Source organism: Nerophis ophidion, linkage group LG17, assembly GCF_033978795.1.
Source record: "Nerophis ophidion isolate RoL-2023_Sa linkage group LG17, RoL_Noph_v1.0, whole genome shotgun sequence".
Taxonomy (NCBI): Eukaryota; Metazoa; Chordata; class Actinopteri; order Syngnathiformes; family Syngnathidae; genus Nerophis; species Nerophis ophidion.
Window position 1 is genome coordinate 8,829,262 of NC_084627.1, and position 23,270 is coordinate 8,852,531.

The following is a 23,270-nucleotide window of genomic DNA, read 5'->3' on the forward strand; positions in this document are numbered from 1 at the left end:
TGTTTATTTTGAATACACTTGATTTATTACTCACATGCCAAAATTAACCAAAATTAAGCTCGGAAGGTTCACTTCTTTTTCCACTTGAAACACAACAAAGTGAGCACCTTTTTCAGCTCCTCCATCACTTTTCCTGTTGCCATGGAAACCCGGCCAGCTCGTCTGCAGTTCATGGCTCCACAACCAGGTGGCAGCATCTGTCGGTCACGCTGGATCAGTCCTTTTTTTAGAGTACTTTCAGGAGGATTTAGCGTCCTTGACCTCTGCTTCAACTTCAGGGGCTAGCCCCGCCCCCACCATGAGACGGCGGCCTTTAAAACAGCCGCTTGCTTGACCGTACAACAATACGTTGTTGCTTTGTTCACTTCCTGTGCCTCAGTCCACAGTGTAGGACACCGAGGACCCCCTGGTGGTTTGTGTCCTACCTGCGGCCATGTGACCCTGAAATAACTTCAAGGACGAGGACGTGATATCAGATGTTGATTGACACGCTCTTCCCCCGAAGACACGCCCCTTAAGGTCAGAGCAGGCTGCAAGGTCAGAAGTAACACACACACACACACACACACACACACACACACTTTTGTATTTCTGACCTTCTTGAGACCTGCGAAAAATGTCTACCTCGTTAGGATCACCCTTTCTAGATATATAAAAATTGTGAATTATATTTATATAGCGCTTTTCTCAAGTGACTCAAAGCGCTTTACATAGTGAAACCCAATATCTAAGATGTGTATTTACAACATTAATATGATATAGAACAGGGGTCACCAACCTTTTTGGAACCAAGAGCTACTTCTTGGCTACTGATTAATGCGAAGGGCTACCAGTTTGATACACACTTAAATAAATTGCCAGAAATAGCCAATTTGCTCAAATTACCTTTAATTAATACATCTAAATTATATTAAAAAAAGGGGGTTTTCTGTCATTCCGTCGTACATTTTTTTTCCTTTTACGGAAGGTTTTTTGTAGAGAATAAATGATGAAAAAAACACTTAATTGAACGGTTTAAAAGAGCAGAAAACAGGGGAAAAAATGAAAATTAAATTTTGAAACCTAGTTTGTCTTCAATTTTGACTGTTTAAAATTCAAAATTCACCCGAAAAAAAGAAGAGGAAAACTAGCTAATTCGAATCTTTTTGAAAAAATACAAAAAATAATTTATGGAACATCATTAGTAATATTTCCTGATTAAGATTCATTTTAGAATTTTGATGACATGTTTTAAATAGGTTAAAATCCAATCTGCACTTTGTTAGAATATATAACAAATTGGACCAAGATATATTTCTAACAAAGACAAATCATTATTTCTGCTAGATTTTCCACAACAAAAATTTTAAAAGAAATACGAAAGACTTTGAAATAAGATTTAAATTTGATTCTACAGATTTTCTAGATTTGCCAGAATAATTTTTGGGAATTTTAATCATAGGTTTGAAGAAATATTTCACAAATATTCTTCTTCAAAAAAACAGAAGCTAAAATGAAGAATTAAAATAAAATTTATTTATTATTCTTTACAATAAATAAAAAAAATACTTGAACATTGATTTAAATTGTCAGGAAAGAAGAGGAAGGAATTTAAAAGGTAAAAAGGTATATGTGTTTAAAAATCCTTTTTAAGGTTGTATTTTTTCTCTAAAATTGTCTTTCTGAAAGTTACAAAAAGCAAAGTAAAAAAAGAAATGAATGTATTTAAACAAGTGAAGACCAAGTCTTTAGAATATTTTCTTGGATTTTCAAATTCTATTTGAGTTTTGTCTCTCTTAGAATTAAAAATGTCGAGCAAAGCGAGACCAGCTTGCTAGTAAATAAATACAATTTAAAAAATAGAGGCAGCTCACTGGTAAGTGCTGCTATTTGAGCTATTTTTAGAACAGGCCAGCGGGCGACTCATCTGGTCCTTACGGGCACCACGTTGGTGACCCCTGCTCTATATACATTTAAAAAAAAAATTAATTTTGGCCAAAGGGGGCGCATTTCAATCACTTACACACACTTGTTATTTCATATGTTGACCAGTGGGGGAGCACTTTTAAAACCGTCACACAGTCAGTTTGAAAACTCCCACCTTTTTGGCGCCACCCTCATTTTGATAGATGCAATATTATTGGGAGCATGACTTATGTCATCACTTGTTCACACCTCCTCATATGGAAGATACTTTTCCTTCTTCACGTATCAAGAAGGGTAGAAATACAAGAACACACGCACACACACAAAACATCTGTTTCCACACACACACACACACACACACACACACACACACACACACACACACTGCAACATCTGCTTGTCCTCCCAGGCTGGAAGAGTTTCAAAAAAAGCATCACGCAGTAGACACTTGATTAGGGACACCACCTCCTATGTTGACTTTGTTATCAATACTTTCATTTTATCAAGTGCTTTTACTGTCGTGAAAGTTAATAGTTGATGCATATATGTCCACTGATGCTTTCCAGTTGCATTTTTTTAGTTCATCGTTGACTTTTGGAACCAATTTCATTGAATAAAAATGTTTTGTTCTGTTTAAAAAGGAAGCGTAAAACATTTCAGTGACATGACGTCATGCGTGAACCCCGTTTGGTTATGGGGGCCAGGCTCGCAGCTTTAAATATTAATATTGTTTGTATTTAAAAACAAGGTTATTCATGAAATGATTTGAATAATTTGATGCTAAAAACGTCAGTTCATTAAATACAAGTTTTTTTTCTTTTTTGTGTGAACTGAATTATGCTGATAATTTGAATAAAAAAATGGTTAAAAATGCAGTTAGTCAAAACAACGTTTTAAAATTAAGTGTAGATTAATTGTGTAAAATAAAAAAATAAACAGTGCAGAAATATTGGTTGCTTCAACATAAGTTTCTGCACTGAATTTTTCAGCATTAAAAATGTTTTTGGAAAAAAAAACCTGTCTTTTTTGACACTAAATTTATGTATCTGATTTTTTTGTGTTTTAATTTTTTGATATTTTTTCCTACATAATTTTTTACTGTAAATTAGATTGTATAAAGAAATTGGTTGAAAAGCACTTAGTTAAAACAGTGTTATAAAATGTAGTGTAAATTATTTATGTGGAAAAAAAAATTATGCATAAGTATTGGTTGAAATATTGGTTGCTTCAACAAAAGTCTCTGCATGGAATTTTTCTGCATTAGAAGTTTTTGTAAAAAAAAAAAAAAAAAGACCCAAATTAACCTCCATATTAATTTGTGTCTATTATGAAATAATTTATGTATCCGATTTTTTTGTGTTTAAATTTGGTGAAATTATTTTTTTTCCTACATCAAACTTTACTGTTAATTTGGTGAATAAAAACATTGGTTAAAATGCAGTTAGTTAAAACTGGGTTTTAAAATTTAGTGTAACTTAATTATGTGTAAAAAAAGAAGAAAAACAATGCAAAGATATTGGTTGAAATTTATTCAATAAAAGTTTCTGCACGGAAGTTTTCTGCATTAAAAAAGTTTTTGTAAAAAAGACCCAAAATAACCTCAATATTATGTATTTTATCACGAAATCATTTATGTATCTGATTTTTTTGTTTAAATTTTGTGAATTTATTTTTTTTCCTAGATTAAATTATACTGTTAATTTGGTTGAATAAATACATTGATTGATAGTTAAAAGTGTTATAAAATTTAGTGTAAATTAATTGTGTAAAAAAAACAACTGCAGAAATATTGGTTGAAATATTGGAATAAGTGATATTAAAGTGTATATAAAGTAACTTGTCTGTACAATACACAACTATTGGATGTTCACCTGACCTTCAGGGGATGCTGATGCAACGATGCGTTCAAAGCCCCCTCCAGTGTCGTAAAAGTGAACTACAACCCTACTTTGTGCTCTCTTCCGGTAAATAAATGAAATTATTTAAAAAAGGCTTTCGTAATAAAGACACGTGAATGTGTTGGTTACCTTAAATTGTGTCTTTATTACAAAAGTTTTTTACAATTTACTGAATTGTTTGAATTTTGTAAACAAGAGTTTTTGCACATCAAATATTGTTGACCATATGTCATTTTAGTTTATTTCCTTGGATCATTCACGTTTATAATTTCTTTTTACATCAAATTATGTTAAATACAGTTTATTGAAATAAAAAATTGAGAAAAAAAATGTGTTTCCAAATGAAGTACGTAAAAATAGTGTAAAAAAAATCAGTGCAGAAATATTGGTTGCGTCAAAAAAAGCAACACATTTTTAAACACCGACTTTATTTTGACAAACTGATTTCATAACAACATTGTCAGCATAATTTCATGTAAAAAACATTCATTTTACACATTTTGAATGCTAAAAATTCAGTGTCCAAAATGTTTTTTATTGTAATAAAGAAAAAGTGGCGACTTGTCCAGGGTGTACACCGCCTTCCGCCTGATTGTAGCTGAGATAGGCACAAGCGCCCCCACGACCCCAAAGGGAATAAGCGGTAGAAAAAGGATGGATAAAGAAAAAGAAGCTGCTTACAAAGAGTCTGAAGTAAAACAGTTTGATGGCTGGGATAGGCTCTGCCTCTGAGAAGGACAAACGGTAGAAAATGGATGGATTTGGAGACCACAGGGAAGACCCAGGACACGTTGGGAAGACTATGTCTCTCGACTGGCCTGGGAACGCCTCGGGATCCCCCGGGAAGAGCTGGACAAAGTGGCTGGGGAGAGGAAATACTGGGCTTCCCTGCTTGGGCTGCTGCCCCCGCGACCCGACCTCAGATAAGCGGAAAAAAGTGGATGGATTTTATAAACATTGTCAGCATAATTTGATGTAAAAAAAACATTAATTTGACAAATTTTGAATGCTAAAAATTACAAAAATTCAGTGTCCAAATTTTGGGGGGGAATAAAGAAAAAGAAACTGCATACAAAGAGTCTGAAATAAAACAGTTAAGATAGGTTTCGCCTCTGAGAAGGACAAACGGTAGGAAGTGGATGCCTGGACCGGCAGGAGTTCACGGGGAAGACCCAGGACACGTTGGGAAGGCCTGGGAATGCCTCGGGATCCCCTGGGTGGAGCTGGACCAAGTGGCTGGGGAGAGGGAAGTCTGGGCTTCTCTGCTTAGGCTGCTGCCCCCGTGACCCCACCTCATATAAGGGCAAGAAAATGGATGGATGGATGGATTTTGTAGACATTGTCAGCATAATTTGATGTATGGAACATTAATTTTACACATTTTGAATGCTAAAAATTCAGTGTCCAAAATGTTTTTTATTGTAATAAAGAAAAAGTGGCGACTTGTCCAGGGTGTACGCCGCCTTCCGCCCGATTGTAGCTGAGATATGCACAAGCGCCCCCGCGACCCCAAAGGGAATAAGCGGTAGAAAAGGATGGATGGATAAAGAAAAAGAAGCTGCATACAAAGAGTCTGAAATAAAACCGTTGGGATAGGCTTCGCCTCTGAGAAGGACAAACGGTAGGAAACGGATGGCTGGTCCGGCAGGAGGCCACGGGGAAGACCCAGGACACATTGGGAAGGCCCGGGAACGCCTTGGTCCTGCCCTGGGAGGAGCTGGACCAAGTGGCTGGGGAGAGGGAAGTCTGGGTTTCTGTTGTGGCACATGCGCATTCTGTGTCTCCCTCGCTGCAGGTCCAACCAGAGGACCTGCTGACACTCCAGACACGCCCCCTCCACTGCAGGTCCAACCAGAGGACCTGCTGACACTCCAGACACGCCCCCTCCGCTGCAGGTCCAACCAGAGGACCCGCTGACACTCCAGACACGCCCCCTCTGCTGCAGGTCCAACCAGAGGACCCGCTGACACTCCAGACACGCCCCCTCTGCTGCAGGTCCAACCAGAGGACCCGCTGACACTCCAGACACGCCCCCTCCGCTGCAGGTCCAACCAGAGGACCTGCTGACACTCCAGACACGCCCCCTCTGCTGCAGGTCCAACCAGAGGACCCGCTGACACTCCAGACACGCCCCCTCCACTGCAGGTCCAACCAGAGGACCCGCTGACACTCCAGACACGCCCCCTCCACTGCAGGTCCAACCAGAGGACCCGCTGACACTCCAGACACGCCCCCGGCGCTCATCAAGCAGACCGCGCCCACTTTCTGCCGCAGTCCACGCCTGACACACCTGTGACTGATGACGTGAAGCCGTATACAGGGACAAGTGGACCAAGGATCAGGGCGGGAACTTACTATTTAGGTCCAGTAAGCGATCACCCTGCTTTATGCAATCCTGCTCTCCATGTGTTCTGCCTCTCCGGGTTCTCAGTGTCTTCTCCCGTGTCCCCGCAGAACCCTCCGTGGCCTGTGCATCTCCTCCTTCGTCCCTCGACTCCTCGCCCGCCCCTGGACTCTGACGCCTTCCCCTCGTTCCCTGATCCTGCCGGCCCATGGACTTCCTCGCTCCAACACTTATGGTAAAACGCTCCAATTAAAACTTCACATAGTCTTACACCATACACACTCTTGGGTTTTTGACACACACCATTCTATAGTTTATTTGTATTGTCTGTTATTATTGTTTAGTATTCCATCCATCCATTTTCTACCGCTTATTCCCTTTTGGGGTCGTGGGGGGCGCTGGCGCCTATCTCAGCTACAATCGGGCGGAAGGCGGGGTACACCCTGGACAAGTCGCCACCTCATCGCAGGGCCAACACAGATAGACAGACAACATTCACACGCTAGGGCCAATTTAGTGTTGCCAATCAACCTATCCCCAGGTGCATGTCTTTGGAAGTGGGAGGGGCCTATCCCCAGGTGCATGTCTTTGGAGGTGGGAGGGGCCTATCCCCAGGTGCATGTCTTTGGAAGTGGGAGGAAGCCGGAGTACCTGGAGGGAACCCACGCATTCACGGGGAGAACATGCAAACTCCACACAGAAAGATCCCGAGCCTGGATTTGAACCCAGGACTGCAGGACCTTCGTATTGTGAGGCAGACGCACTAACCCCTCTCCCACCGTTGTTTAGTATTCTCATATATAAATTATTGAACATACTGCCACCCGGTGTCCGTTTGCCGTCACCTCCACTTAGTAATCATAACAGTTCCTCTGCTTAGGCTGCTGCCCCCGCCACCCCAACCCGGATAAGTGGAAGAAAATGGATGGATGGATGGACCATGATACCGCAGCCCGCCTTCGATCGCGCGCCCGTCCACACCTGTGCTCCTCCCCCTCCTTGGCACGTGCCCACGCGTGCTGCTGTGCCTTTAAGTGGACTTCAAAGCCGATTAGCGCTCCACGCCGCCGTCAGTCCGCGAACATCATCGGCGTCTTTGTGTCCCCTCATCCTCATCGCCCTACTGACTTCCTGTCCTCCGTCCTCGGGGAGACCCAAGTGCGCCCACGCAGCGACGCGGGAAACTTTCCGTCCCGCGCCAAAACCCGGATTAAGTTCACCCGCGAACCGGAGCCATGTGACGGCGCGCGCAGTATCTCGGGACGCATCCCCGCGGACATGCAGAAGAGCGTGCGCTACAACGAGGGCCACGCGCTCTACCTGTCGCTGGTGGCGCGAAAGGAGGGCGCCAAGCGCGGCTTCCTGAGCAAGAAGAGCGCGGAGAACAGCCGCTGGACCGACAAGTTCTTCGCGCTCTACCAGAACGTTCTCTTCTACTTCGAGGGCGAGCAGAGCGCGCGACCCTCGGGCATGTACCTGCTGGAGGGATGCACGTGCGAGCGCGCCCCCGCCACCAAGGTGACGTCACTGAGCAGCAGAGAAACTCCCGACAAGCAGCAGGTGGGTCCCCCCCCCCCCTCCTTGCCGTTGTGACGTCATCCGTTGTTTATGTTTCTAACTTTATACAGGAGTGTGGAAAGGAAGTGACGTCACCTTGTAGTTGAGGCGAAAGCACGACTGAGAGACTAAAGTAGTGACCTCTGACCTCCTAGAAGACCGGAAGCTCTTCTAACGTTCACTTCCTGTTTGTGTTTATTGTATAAGTTGTTGTTGTTTACAGACTCATTAGTGGCATGGGACTTGTTTCCAGACTTGGAGCAAATTGTCAGACGTCAGTTTAGAAAAGGGGCGTGGCCTGTGTGTGTGTGTGTGTGTGTGTGTTTGTCATTGTTGTCCTCCAGCTTAAATCCAGCCGGCTGCCAGGGAAGCCGCATTAGTGGAGCAAAGGAGCTGTACAAGCCTTGTTGGTTATGTAAGCACCACACACACACACACACACACACACACAAGCCTTTAAGCCTCCCGCTGGTCTGATGCTGGCACATGCTAGCAAGTGTCTCCTGATTATTTGACCGTCGTCATGCACACGACCCGCCTGAAAGTGTTGCAAAGTGCTGCAAAGTTGTAGATGTGCACGAGCATGCCGCTGCAGAGCATGGGGTTGATAGACTAAGTGTGCATGCTTGGCTGTATTTGATGTGCAAGGTCAGCAGAAACACGGTGCTGGGAGTCTGTGGTGGCGTTCAGGAAGTGGCGTGTGCGTGTCGCCACTTTGTCCATGTTTGTTGTCACTTTGCTCCGAGCGTCTGAGAAGCTGTCACAAGAAGTCATGTGACCGACATAGTCAGGTGCTGCGGGGAATCGAACACGCGGCCTTCGTGGATACTAACACGTTTTGACACCGCGACAACAACCTCTGTTGGCGCTCTTGCACCTTGATGTCCAGCAGGAAGTCAGGTGTGATACAGGAAGTGATTGTGTGATACAGGAAGTCAGGTGTGATACAGGAAGTTATTGTGTGATACAGGAACTGATTGTGTGATACAGGAAGTCAGGTGTGATACAGGAAGTCAGGTGTGGTACAGGAAGTCAGGTGTGATACAGGAAGTCAGGTGTGATACAGGAAGTTATTGTGTGATACAGGAAGTCAGGTGTGATACAGGAAGTTATTGTGTGATACAGGAAGCCAGGTGGGATAAAGGAAGTCAAGTGTGGTACAGGAAGTCAGGTGTGATACAGGAAGTGAATGTGGTACAGGAAGTCAGGTGTGATACAGGAAGTCAGGTGTGATACAGGAAGTGAATGTGGTACAGGAAGTCAGGTGTGGTACAGGAAGTGAATGTGGTACAGGAAGTCAGGTGTGATACAGGAAGTCAGGTGTGATACAGGAAGTCAGGTGTGGTACAGGAAGTCAGGTGTGGTACAGGAAGTCAGGTGTGATACAGGAAGTGAGGTGTGATACAGGAAGTGAATGTGGTACAGGAAGTGAATGTGGTACAGGAAGTCAGGTGTGATACAGGAAGTCAGGTGTGATACAGGAAGTGAATGTGGTATAGGAGCTCAGGTGTGGTACAGGAAGTCAGGTGTGATACAGGAAGTCAGGTGTGATACAGGAAATGAATGTGGTACAGGAAGTCAGGTGTGGTACAGGAAGTGAATGTGGTACAGGAAGTCAGGTGTGATACAGGAAGTCAGGTGTGATACAGGAAGTGAATGTGGTACAGGAAGTCAGGTGTGATACAGGAAGTCAGGTGTGATACAGGAAGTGAATGTGGTACAGGAAGTCAGGTGTGATACAGGAAGTAAGGTGTGGTACAGGAAGTCAGGTGTGGTACAGGAAGTGAATGTGGTACAGGAAGTCAGGTGTGATACAGGAAGTCAGATGTGATACAGGAAGTCAGGTGTGGTACAGGAAGTCAGGTGTGATACAGGAAGAGAATGTGGTGCAGTAAGTCAGGTGTGGTACAGGAAGTCAGGTGTGATACAGGAAGTCAGGTGTGGTACAGGAAGTCAGGTGTGGTACAGGAAGTCAAGTGTGATACAGGAAGTGAATGTGGTACAGGAAGTCAGGTGTGATACAGGAAGTCAGGTGTGGTACAGGAAGTCAGGTGTTGTACAGGAAGTCAGGTGTGATACAGGAAGTGAATGTGGGACAGGAAGTTAAGTGTGATACAGGAAGTCAGGTGTGATACAGGAAGTAGTTGTAATGGATCAGGATGTAGTTGTTGAGGATGTTGAAGTCACCATGGTGGTAAAGAGTGGTCACATGACCTGTCTCTCTGCAGCACTACTTCCTGGTTGTGTTCGGCCATGACGGTCAGAAACCTCTGGAGCTGCGCTGTGAGGAGGAGGCGGACTGTGTCGAGTGGGTGGAGTGCATCCAGCAGGCCAGGTGACACACACACACACACACCACTTCACCATCTCACATGTCAAATGCCGTCAGCTGGGGGCAGCACGATGGAGCAGTGGTTAGCGCTTGTCGGGTTCGATTCCGGAGCTTTTTGTGTGTAGTGTGCATGTTTGCATGTTCTCTGCAGGTGTTCCTCGGTCTAGGCTGATTGTCACACCAAACTGGCCCTAGAAGAGGTCTAAAAGGATGAGCTGACTAAGAGTGAAGTTGAAAGAAAGTATTGTAGAAAACAAAGAAACAATAACAACACCAGCTGTGAGAGGAGGAATTGAACCATCTCAAGGTCAAAGCAGTCTCTAGAAGCAGGCTTTTTTGCAAACTATGTTGCTGTGGATTGTGGGATACTGAAACTGAAAGTTAACTTGACATCGCCTTCTTCAATCTCTCTCCAGGCTAGAAAATTATGACAACATTAATAATAATAATAATAATAATGATAATAATATGTGTGTGAGAGCAGAGATAACAAAGGTTGTGTCTCTAATAGCAGAACTAAAGCTAAAAAGTTTCGAAGGCCTTCTTATTCCGCCAAAAGGAGGGAAAATATTACTCGAACACGAGCTTTAATAATCTAGACCAGGGGTAGGGAACCTATGGTTCTAGAGCCAGATGTGACTTTTGATGACTGCATCTGGCTCTCAGATAAATCTGAGCTGACATTCCTTAACACGATAAGTCATGAATAATTCCACTTATAATCAAAATGTTAAAAATAATGTTCAAAATATTAAACATGCTCATGCATTTGAATCCATCCATCCTTTTTTCTACCGCACTTGTTCAAGAAATTGCATGATTTATTTATTATGGTTTTTTTTAGGGTTTGCCCTCCTGGGGGTTCTTCAGACCACCAAGCACTGACATAAAAGCCTTTTTCAGGGTTACAATATTTTTTTAATTTTTCAATAAGTCTCTCAGTTGCTTTCCAGCAATTGTCTTTTTCTCTTTCGTTCTCGCTCGCGCTCTGGCTCTGGCTCCAGCTCCAACCCTGTCTCTCCTCCCGGCTGCTGCTTATAACAGAGCGACAGGTGATTAGATAACAAGGCCCAGGTGGGCCATGTACGCACCTGTCGCTGATTTCGAGGCCGGTCCTGGCACACCCCGCTTTGCTGCAGGCCCACAGGCCACGCCCCTCCACTGTTAGCTTCAGAATATCAACGTTATAACAAAGAATACGAGACCTATTAGACTCTAGAAATGTTGGTCTTACTTAAAAATCCACACATTTAGTTGTGTTTAGTGTTGAAAAAAAAATGATATGGCTCTTACGGAAATACATTTTAAAATATTTGGATTCTTGGCTCTCTCAGCCAAAAAGGTTCCCGACCCCTGACCTATACAATGAGTTATCCATCCATCCATTTTCTATGGTCTATAATTATACATTCTATTAATTAAACTGTTAATTGTATCCCCTGATTGAACTTAGTAGTCAAATTAATTTGCATAACCAATACGGCGACTACGACATGATTACTATCAAACTTATCTTCTTGTCTTGTTTCATGCTGACACACATTCTTCTACATCACACAGCAATGTTGCGGATGTGTGTGTGTGTGTGTGTGTGTGTGTGTGTGTGTTCTGCTCGCAGCAGTTGACATTTAGGTCACGCTGGTGCTTTTTAGCTCCTCTGCTTACATCACACACTGAAGCTGGCCTTCTGTCGCTGCCGCTCCTATTTTTATCTCCTCTTTCTGCTGGCTTTTGTTGGCTCATCTTCACTTTTGTGGCTTTTTTATTAGGAAAATATGTCTTTTAATGATTGTTGACTTACTTGTGAACACAAGTTTGAATAGGAAACCATAATGTTGGAGCTCCAAAGTGACAAATAACACGTGAACGCCTCTTGTTTGCTGGAAGTACTTTCCCATTTTGACATTTTCTTTGTTCACCACATGGAAATAAGTAGTCTGTAGACAATGTTTTATGTACATTGGAAGTCACGTAGAAATAGTCTGTTCCAGGGTCAAACTGTGTCATCACAAAAGTTATATTGTACAATGTTTTGCATGAGCATTTATATAGAAAATCATGTAGAAATAGTCAGTTCCAGGATCAAAATGTGTTTTTCACAAAAAGTTTATTGTAGAGACCATGTTTATGTGAGTATTTACAAAGGAAGTAAAGTAAATATAGTCAGTTCCAGGGTCAAACTGTGTCATCACAAAAACTTTATTGTACAGACAATGTTTTATGTGAGTATTTACATAGGAGGTAATGTAAAAATAGTCAGTTCCAGGGTCAAGATGTGGTTTTTACAAAAACTTTATTGTACAGACAATGATTTATGTGAGTATTTACATAGGAAGTAATGTACAAATAGTCAGTTCCAGGGTCAAACCATATCATCAAAAAAAACCTTTATCGTACTGACAATGTTTTATGTATGTATTTGTGTAGGAAATAATGTAAATATGGTCTGTTCCAGGGTCAAACTATGACATCACAAAAGCTAAATTGTACAATGTTTTGTGTGAGCATCCATATAAAAAAAAAATGCAGACATAGTCAGTTCCAGGGTCAAACTGAGTCATCACACAAACTTTATTGTACAGACAATGTTTTATGTGAGTATTTACATAGGAAGTAATGGAAAAATAGTCAGTTCCAGGGTCAGACTGTGTCATAACAAAAACTTTTTTGTACAGACAATGTTTTATGTGAGTATTTACATAGCAGGTAATGTAGAAATAGTCAGTTCCAGGGTCAAACCATATCATCAAAAAAAAAACTTTATTGCACTGACAATGTTTTATGTCTGTATTTGTGTAGTAAGTAATATAAATATGGTCTGTTCCAGGGTCAAACTGTGTCATCACACAAACTTTATTATACATACAATGATTTATGTGAGTATTTACATAGGAAGTAATGTAGAAATAGTCAGTTCCAGGGTCAAACTCTGTCATCACAAAAACTTTTTTGTACAGACAATGATTTATGTGAATTTTTACGTAGGAAGTAATCTAGAAATAGTCAGTTCCAGGGTTAGACCATATCATCAAAAAAAAACACTTTATTGTACTGACAATGTTTTATGTATGTATTTGTGTAGTAAGTAATGTAAATATGGTCTGTTCCAGGGTCAAACTGTGACATTACAATAGCTAAATTGTACAATGTTTTGTGTGAGCATCCATATAAAAAAAATTAGACATAGTCAGTTCTAGGGTCAAACTGTGTCATCACACAAACTTTATTGTACAGACAATGATTTATGTGAGTATTTACATAGGAAGTAATGTAGAAATAGTCAGTTCCAGGGTCAAAACGTGTTTGTCCCAAAAAGTTTACTGTACAGACAATGATTTATGTGAGTATTTACATAGGAAGTAATGTAGAAATAGTCAGTTCCAGTGTGAAACTGTATCATCAAACATTTTTTATTGTATTGACAATGTTTCATGTGAGTATTTATATAGGAAATAATGTAGAAATAGTCAGTTCCAGGGTCAAACTGTGTCATCACACAAACTTTATTATACATACAATGATTTATGTAAGTATTTACATAGGAAGTAATGTAGAAATAGTCAGTTCCAGGGTCAAACTGTGTCATAACAAAAAGTTTTTTGTACAGACAATGTTTTATGTGAGTATTTACATAGGAAATAATGCAGAATTAGTCAGTTCCAGGGTCAAACCATATCATCAAAAAAAAACCCTTTATTGTACTGACAAAGTTTAATGTATGTATTTGTGTAGTAAGTAATATAAATATGGTCAGTTCCAGGGTCAAACTGTGACATCATAAAAGCTAAATTGTACAATGTTTTGTGTGAGCATCAATATAAAAAAAATGTAGACATAGTCAGTTCCAGGGTCAAACTGAGTCATGACACAAACTTTATTGTACAGACAATGATTAATGTGAGTATTTACATAGGAGGTAATGTAGAAATAGTCAGTTCCAGGGTCAAGACATTGTTTTCACAAAAACTTTATTGTACTGACAATGATTTACGTAAGTATTTACATGAGAAGTAATGTGGAAATAGTCAGTTCCAGGGTCAAACTGTGGCCATCACAAAAACTTTATTGTACAGACAATGATTTATGTGAGTATTTACATAGGAAGTCATGTAGAAATAGTCAGTTTCCGGGTCAAAACGTGTTTTTGACAAAAGGTTTACTGTAGATACCATGTTTATGTGAGTATTTACAAAGGAAGTAAAGTAAAAATAGTCTATTCCAGGGTCAAACTGTGTATTCACAAAAACTTTATTGTACTGACAATGATTTATGTAAGTATTTATATGAGAAGTAATGTGGAAATAGTCAGTTCCAGGGTCAAACTGTGTCATCACAAAAGCTGTTTTGTACTGACAATGTTTAATGTGAATATTTACATAGGAGGTAATGTAGAAATAGTCAGTTCCAGGGTCAAGACATGGTTTTCACAAAAACTTTATTGTACTGACAATGATTTATGTAAGTATTTACATGAGAAGTAATGTGGAAATAGTCAGTTCCAGGGTCAAGAAGTGGCCGTCAGCAATAATGTTGTGAGTATTTTCCGTGTGGTCCTCATCAGCTACTCTGACATCATCATGGAGCGTGAGATCCTCATGCAGAAGTACATCCACCTGGTCCAGATCATGGACACTGAGAAGACCGCAGCCAATCAGCTGCGCACTCAGCTGGAGGACCAGGACACGGAGATCGAGAGGCTGAAGGCGGAGGTAGGCTGAAGCTAATGCTAATGCTAATGCTAATGCTAAGACGGACCTGGCGTGCAGATCGTGCTGCTGAACAGGACCAAGGAGCGCCTGCAGCCCAACCACGGCCACCAGGACGAGGAGGACCCGGACATCAAAAAGATCAAGAAGGTACGTGTCGGGGGTCCGGTGGCGTGTGGGCGGAGTCAGACGTGATGCGTGTGCGCAGGTGCAGAGCTTCATGCGCGGCTGGCTGTGCCGCCGCAAGTGGAAGATCATCGTGCAGGACTACATCTGCTCGCCGCACGCTGAGAGCATGAGGAAGAGGAACCAGATCGTCTTCAACATGGCGGAGGCGGAGACGGAGTACGTGCACCAGCTCTCCATCCTGGTCAACTGCTTCCTGCGCCCTCTGCGCATGGCCGCCAGCTCCAAGAAGCCGCCCATAAGCCACGACGACGTCAGCAGCATCTTCCTCAACAGGTACCCGTCGCCATGGTTACAACCCCCCACCCCCGCGCACCTGGAGCTCAGCCCCGCCTTGTGTGTTCCAGCGAGACCATCATGTTCCTGCACGAGATCTTCCACCAGGGACTCGACGCCCGCATGGCCAACTGGCCCACGCTGGTCCTAGGTGAGGACTCCAGTCCAGCGTCTCTATCCCCCCCTCCCCACACCGACACCTTTCACTCTGCTCCCCCCCCTCCCTCCGCAGCCGACCTCTTCGACATCCTGCTGCCCATGTTGAACATCTACCAGGAGTTTGTGCGCAACCACCAGTACAGCCTGCAGGTCCTGGCCCACTGCAAGCAGAACCGAGACCTGGACAAGCTGCTCAAGCAGTACGAGTCCAACGCCGCCTGCGAGGGACGCATGCTGGAGACCTTCCTCACCTACCCCATGTTCCAGGTACAGGTCACCTGACCACCTGCACACCTTCCTCACCTACCCCATGTTCCAGGTACAGGTCACCTGACCACCTGCACACCTTCCTCACCTACCCCATGTTCCAGGTACAGGTCACCTGACCACCTGCACACCTTCCTCACCTACCCCATGTTCCAGGTACAGGTCACCTGACCACCTGCACACCTTCCTCACCTACCCCATGTTCCAGGTACAGGTCACCTGACCACCTGCACACCTTCCTCACCTACCCCATGTTCCAGGTACAGGTCACCTGACCACCTGCACACCTTCCTCACCTACCCCATGTTCCAGGTACTGGTCACCTGACCACCTGCACACCTTCCTCACCTACCCCATGTTCCAGGTACAGGTCACCTGACCGCCTGCACACCTTCCTCACCTACCCCATGTTCCAGGTACAGGTCACCTGACCACCTGCACACCTTCCTCACCTACCCCATGTTCCAGGTACAGGTCACCTGACCACCTGCACACCTTCCTCACCTACCCCATGTTCCAGGTACAGGTCACCTGACCACCTGCACACCTTCCTCACCTACCCCATGTTCCAGGTACAGGTCACCTGACCGCCTCCAACAGCTAAGCACACAATAGCATGTAAAATAGACACACAATAGCACTTAAGATAGACACACAATAGCACTTAAGATGGACACACAATAGCACTTAAAATAGACACACAATAGCACTTAAAATAGACACACAATAGCACTTAAAATAGACACACAATGGCACTTAAAATAGACACACAATAGCACTTAAAATAGACACACAATAGCACTTAAAATAGACGAACAATAGCACTTAAAATAGACGAACAATAGCACTTAAAATAGACACACAATAGCACTTAAGATGGACACACAATAGCACTTAAGATGGACACACAATAGCACTTAAGATAGACACACAATAGCACTTGAAATAGACACACAATAGCACTTAAAGTAGACACACAATATCACTTAAAATAGGCACACAATAGCACTTAAAGTAGACATACAATAGCACTTAAAATAGGCACACAATAGCACTTAAAATAGACACACGATAGCACTTAAAATAGGCACACAGTAGCACTTAAAATAGACACACAATAACACTTAAAATAGACACACAATAGCACTTGAAATAGGCACACAGTAGCACTTAAAATAGACACACAATAGCACTTAAAATTGACACACAAGTGCACTTAAAATAGGCACACAATAGCACTTAAGATGGACACACAATAGCACTTAAAGTAGACACACAATAACATTTAAGATAGACACATAATAGCACTTAAAATAGACACACAATACCACTTACAATAGGCACACAGTAGCACTTAAAATAGACACACAATAACACTTAAAATAGACACACAATAGCACTTAAAGTAGACACACAATAACATTTAAGATAGACACATAATAGCACTTAAAATTGACACACAAGTGCACTTAAAATAGGCACACTAGCACTTAAATAGGCACACGATAGCACTTAAAATAGACACACAATATCACTTAAAATTGACACAAGTGCACTTAAAATAGACACACAATAGCACTTAAGATAGACACACAATATCACTTAAAATTGACACACAAGTGCACTTAAAATAGACACACAATAGCACTTAAGATAGACACACAATATCACTTAAAATTGACACACAAGTGCACTTAAAATAGACACACAATAGCACTTAAAATAGACACACAATAGTAAGTGTCACCATTTGAACAGCATGAGTCACAATATTTGTTGACATGAGCGGGTTTAAAATCCTGATATCATTGACACAACAAAGTCTCCGAGGCAGCCGGGTCCCAGAAAGTATTCAGTATCAGACGTGTCCGCATCATTCAACACTCACTTCCAAAGCAGAAATGTGCCATAAGTTGAGTGCTTTTGATACATATTTGCCTTGGTCCGACCGACAAAACAATGATATCGTGTGGACATCAGTATGGGTGGTGTGCGGGTCCCTAATGAAGTGGCTGTTGCAGATCCCTCGCTACATCATCACGCTGCACGAGCTGCTGGCCCACACGCCGCACGAGCACGTGGAGCGCAAGAGTCTGGACTTTGCCAAATCCAAACTGGAGGAGCTGTCCAAGTAAGGCGGGGCAGGGGGCGTGGCAGGGGGCGGGGCTCCAGGGGGGTCAAAAGTGACGAGCGTGTTTGTTGGCCAGGATGATGCACGACGAGGTGAGCGACACGGAGAACATCCGCAAGAACCTGGCCATCGAGAGGATGATCGTGGAAGGCTGCGACATCCTGCTGGACACCAGCCAGACCTTCGTCAGACAAGGTGGACGCCACGCCCCGGGCGCTCAAACCACGCCCCCTGGCGGCCGCTGACCTGGGTCTCCCGCCCGCAGGCTCTCTGGTGCAGCTGCCGTCCAGCAGCGAGCGAGGCGTGCTCAGCAAAGTCCGCCTGGGCTCGCTCTCGCTCAGGAAGGAAGGGGAGCGGCAGTGCTTCCTGTTCACCAAACACTTCCTGGTCTGCACCAGAACTTCGGGAGGGAAGCTCCACCTCCTCAAGCAAGGAGGCGGAGCCTTGTCCCTCATGGAGTGCACGCTCATCGAGGAGCTGGACGCCGGCGACGAAGACTGTGAGCATCTTCTTCTTTTCTAACCCGCTTCGTTTTGTCGAGCGCTCAAGTTTGTTTGGCAGACAACGCGGCAGGTCAGGGTTTCAACCACCTGGAGTTCAAAATCGTGGTGGAGCCCCCTGATGGTCAGACCTTCTCCGTGGTCCTCCTGGCTCCGTCCCGCCAGGAGAAGGCGGCGTGGACCAGCGACATCAGCCAGGTGAGGGATGACGCAATGCTAACCGTTAGCACGCCGGCCAGAGAGCGTCAAGGAAAAAAAACAACAACAAAAAAGCTAGCATGCTAACAGTACTATGCTAACATGCTAACAATAACATGCTTATGGTTAGCATTAGTGAAATACCAAACTGTATGACGCTTGCTGAATTAGCTAAAAGAAAAAGTTAGCGTGCTAAAATTTTAACTGCATGAAGTACCAAAAATATTTTACTATGGGATGTGTACCTGACCAATGTGTTTAAAATGCTAGCATGCTACATTAACAAGCATTAAGTACCAAAATATAACGGAGATGTGTGCGTACAAAATTTGCTGACATGTTTACCTGTAAAAATAGCCAAAAAAAAGCTAGCATGCTAACAGCACAGTACTATGCTAACATGCTAACAATAACATGCTTATGGTTAGCATTAGTGAAATACCAAACTGTATGACGCTTGCTGAATTAGCTAAAAGAAAAAGTTAGCGTGCTAAAATTTTAACTGCATGAAGTACCAAAAATATTTTACTATGGGATGTGTACCTGACCAATGTGTTTAAAATGCTAGCATGCTACATTAACAAGCATTAAGTACCAAAATATAACGGAGATGTGTGCGTACAAAATTTGCTGACATGTTTACCTGTGAAAATAGCCAAAAAAAAGCTAGCATGCTAACAGCACAGTACTATGCTAACATGCTAACAATAACATGCTTATGGTTAGAATTAGTGAAATACCAAACTGTATGACGCTTGCTGAATTAGCTAAAAAAAAAAGTTAGCGTGCTAAAATTTTAACTGCATGAAGTACCAAAAATATTTTACTATGGGATGTGTACCTGACCAATGTGTTTAAAATGCTAGCATGCTACATAAACAAGCATTAAGTACCAAAATATAACGGAGATGTGTGCGTACAAAATTTGCTGACATGTTTACCTGTAAAAATAGCCAAAAAAAAGCTAGCATGCTAACAGCACTGCACTATAGGTAGATAGATAGTACTTTATTTATTCCGTCAGGAGAGTTCCTTCAGGAAAATTACAATTTTCAGCACAATCCCATTCAAGATCAGACAAACATTACAGGGAGACAGAACAGGATCGCTGACGGGTCTGCCGGCTTCCAGCGCCCCTTACAAAAAAGATGGTATACAGGTAAACAAGGGGGGGGGGGGGGGGGGGGAGAAAAAATAGAAGATTAAAATAAAATTTAAAAAATCGGTCTTAGCCTTGGCCCTGGAGTGGGGGTGCAGACTGAGGCCAAGGGGAAAAAAACAACAAAAAAAAAAACAACTCATAGCCATAGTACACATCCCTCTTCCATGTGTGTAAGAGGGAAACATCAAACATCAAAGAACACAGAGGACATTAAAGACATTATGCTATGCTAACATGCTTACATTAGCATGCTCACGGTTTGCATGAATGAAATACAAAAATATGCCACTGAGGTGTCTACCTGCTAAATTAGCTAAATAAAAGTTTCGTGCTAACGCTAGCGTGCTAAAATTTTAACTGTAACATGCATGAAGTACCAAAATATGTTGTATACGTACAAAAAATACCTACGTTAGCTTGCTAACAGGTATCATTTGTCAAGTAACAAAATATTCACGCTGAGGTATATGCCTGTAAAAATAGCAAAAAAGCTAGCATGCTAACAGCAGTGTGTTATGCTTCCATTCTTCTGGTTAGCATTAGTGAAATAACAATATATATGACACTGATGTGTCTACCTGCTCAATTAGCTAAAATTTGCATGCTAATGCTAGCATGCTAACATTTTTACTGTAACATACATGAAGTACCAAAATATATTACTCAGTGGTGTGTACCTGACCAATGTGTTTAAAATGCTAGCATGCTACATTAAGAAGCATTAAGTAACAAAATATAACAGAGTTGTGTACGTGAAAAATTTGCTAAAATAAAGTAATGAAGCTACGTTTGCATGCTAGCATGTATCAAGCAACAAAATATTTGACACTGACATATTTGCCTGTAAAATAGCCCAAAAAACTAGCATGCTAACTGGACTGCACTATGCTAACATGCTTACAGTAGCATGCTCACGGTTAGTGTTAGTGAAATACCAAAATGCTAAATTACAGAAAAATAGTTTGCGAGCTACAATAGCATGCTAAAATCTTAACTGTAATATGCATCAAGTACCAAAATATGTTGTAGAAGTACAACATTTGCTAGAAAAAAACCTACCTTAGCTTGTTAACAGGTATCATTTGTCAAGTTACAAAATATTTCACGCTGAGGTGTATGCCTGTAAAAATAGCAAAAAAAGCTAGCATGCTAACAGCACTGAGTTATGCTAACATTGTTACGGTTAGCATTAGTGAAATAACAATGTATATGACACTGATGTGTCCACCTGCTAAATTAGCTAAAATTTGCATGCTAACGCTAGCATGCTAAAATTTTTACTGTAACATACATGAAGTACCAAAATATATTATTCGGTGGTGTGTACCTGACCAATGTGTTTAAAATGCTAGCATGCTAACAGCACTGTGTTATGCTACCATTCTTACAGTTAGCATTAGTGAAATAACAATATATATGACACTGATGTGTCTACCTGCTAAATTAGCAAAAAAAAGTTTACAGGCTAACGCTAGCATGCTAAAATTTTAACTGTAACATGCATGAAGTACCAAAATATATTATTCTGAGGTGTGTACCTGACCAATGTGTTTAAAATGCTAGCATGCTACATTAACAAGCTCTAAGTACCAAAATATAATGGAGTTGTATACGTGAAAAATTAGCTAAAATAAAATGATAATGCTACGTTTGCATGCTAGCATGTATCAAGCAACAAAATATTTGACAAAGACGTGTTTACCTGTAAAAATAGCCAAAAAAACTAGCATGCTAACAGCACTGCACTATGCTAACATGCTTACAGTAGCATGCTCACGGTTAGCATTAGTGAAATACCAAAATATGTCACTGAGGTGTCTACCTGCTAAATTACATAAAAATAGTTTGCGAGCTAACAATAGCATGCTAGAATCTTAACTTTAATATGCATCAAGTACCAAAATATGTTGTACACGTACAAAATTTGCTAGAAAAAGACCTACATTAGCTTGCTAACAGGTATCATTTGTCAAGTTACAAAATATTTCACGCTGAGGTGTATGCCTGTAAAGATAGCAAAAAAAGCTTGCATGCTAACAGCACTGGGTTACGCTAACATTATTACGGTTAGCATTAGTGAAATAACAATATATATGACACTGATGTGTCTACTTGCTAAATTAGCAAAAAAAAGTTTACAGGCTAACGCTAGCATGCTAAAATTTTAACTGTAACATGCATGAAGTACCAAAATATATTATTCTGAGGTGTGTACCTGACCAATATGTTTAAAATGCTAGCATGCTACATTAACAAGCATTAAGTACCAAAATATAATGGAGTTGTATACGTGAAAAATTAGCTAAAATAAAATGATAACGCTACGTTTGCATGCTAGCATGTATAAAGCAACAAAATATTTGACAAAGACGTGTTTACCTGTAAAAATAGCAAAAAAGCTAGCATGATAATGTAGAATCCTAACAATTGTGCTGCATGGGGTTAAAAAATATAGCCACAAATGGACTTTGGACGCTCCTGCTGTCCTGTCTTCATGTCCGTTGTGGTTTTTAGTGCGTGGACAACATCCGATGTAACGGCCTGATGACCAGCGTCTTCGAGGAGAACTCCAAGGTTTCCGTGCCTCACATGATCAAGTACGACATCTCACCATCAACGCCATGAGTGCCCCCTTAACTCGTCCTCATCAAACACCCGTTTTTTTGTTTTTTTTCCCTCTCCCCCACAGGTCAGACACCCGCCTGCACAAGGACGACGTGGACATCTGCTTCAGCAAGACGCTCAACTCCTGCAAGGTTCCTCAGATCCGCTACGCCAGCGTGGAACGTCTGCTGGAGCGCCTGACCGACCTGCGCTTCCTGTCCATCGACTTCCTCAACACCTTCCTGCACACCTACCGCGTCTTCACCAGCGCCGCCGTGGTCATGGAGAAGCTGGCCGGCATCTACAAGAAGCCCTTCACCTCCATACCTGTCAGGTAGCCTCCAGCAGTCCTAGACGGGCCGCAGTGTGCGTGCTCTGCCAGCAGGGAGCGCTGTTACGCAACATTCAAGCCATTAAAATTGGAATAGTAACAATCGTTAGTTTTCTAATATTAGCATGCTAGCTTATTTTGTGCTAATTTTGCAAGTATACATTTTTTTGTTACTTGAAAAATGATACCTGCTAGCATGCTAATAGATTTTTCTTTTTTGAGCAAATTCTTGATGGATGCTACTGTTAGCATCCTAGCTTTTTCGAATAATTTTTTCAGGTACACACCTCAGGGTAAGATATTTTGGTATTTGACGCATGCTACAGTTAGCATTTTAAGCATGCTAGCTTATTTTTTTTAGCTACTTTGTCAGGCTTGCACGTACAGTGTTTTGCTCCTTCACAAATAATACCTGATAGCATGCTAAAGTCAGTATGCTAGCTTTTTTTTAAAGCTAAGTTTGTAGGTATACACTTCAGTCATATTTTTGGACTTTATGCATGCTAACGTTAGCATCCTAGCAATTTGCACATTTCTTTTCAGGTACACACCTCAGGGTAAGATATTTTGGTTCTTGACACCTGCTACAGTTAGCACTTTAGCATACTGACATTAGCATACTAGATTTTTTTGGAGCTAATTTACCAGGTGTACACTTCAGCCGCAAACATTTTGTTACTTCGCGAATAACACCTGTTTGTATGCTAGCATTTT

General features: G+C 42.1%; 1 protein-coding gene across 4 annotated transcripts in view; it reads left to right on the forward strand.

The window, feature by feature from the left end:
* Nucleotides 1–3,398: 3,398 nt before the first annotated feature.
* The window catches only part of LOC133535993 (ras-specific guanine nucleotide-releasing factor 2-like), a 59,903-nt gene continuing 40,031 nt past the window's right edge, over nucleotides 3,399–23,270 (forward strand). For all 4 annotated transcript variants that reach the window (XM_061876120.1, XM_061876121.1, XM_061876122.1 and 1 more), the window contains exons 1-13: nucleotides 3,399–7,707; nucleotides 9,933–10,039; nucleotides 14,598–14,745; nucleotides 14,803–14,892; nucleotides 14,951–15,204; nucleotides 15,276–15,355; nucleotides 15,437–15,630; nucleotides 17,652–17,761; nucleotides 17,838–17,956; nucleotides 18,027–18,260; nucleotides 18,323–18,459; nucleotides 22,136–22,218; nucleotides 22,311–22,559. In XM_061876120.1, coding sequence (XP_061732104.1) covers nucleotides 7,069–7,707; nucleotides 9,933–10,039; nucleotides 14,598–14,745; nucleotides 14,803–14,892; nucleotides 14,951–15,204; nucleotides 15,276–15,355; nucleotides 15,437–15,630; nucleotides 17,652–17,761; nucleotides 17,838–17,956; nucleotides 18,027–18,260; nucleotides 18,323–18,459; nucleotides 22,136–22,218; nucleotides 22,311–22,559 — 2,444 coding nt within the window. In that variant the 5' untranslated portion in view covers nucleotides 3,399–7,068. The remainder of the gene's footprint in view (nucleotides 7,708–9,932; nucleotides 10,040–14,597; nucleotides 14,746–14,802; nucleotides 14,893–14,950; nucleotides 15,205–15,275; nucleotides 15,356–15,436; nucleotides 15,631–17,651; nucleotides 17,762–17,837; nucleotides 17,957–18,026; nucleotides 18,261–18,322; nucleotides 18,460–22,135; nucleotides 22,219–22,310; nucleotides 22,560–23,270) is intronic.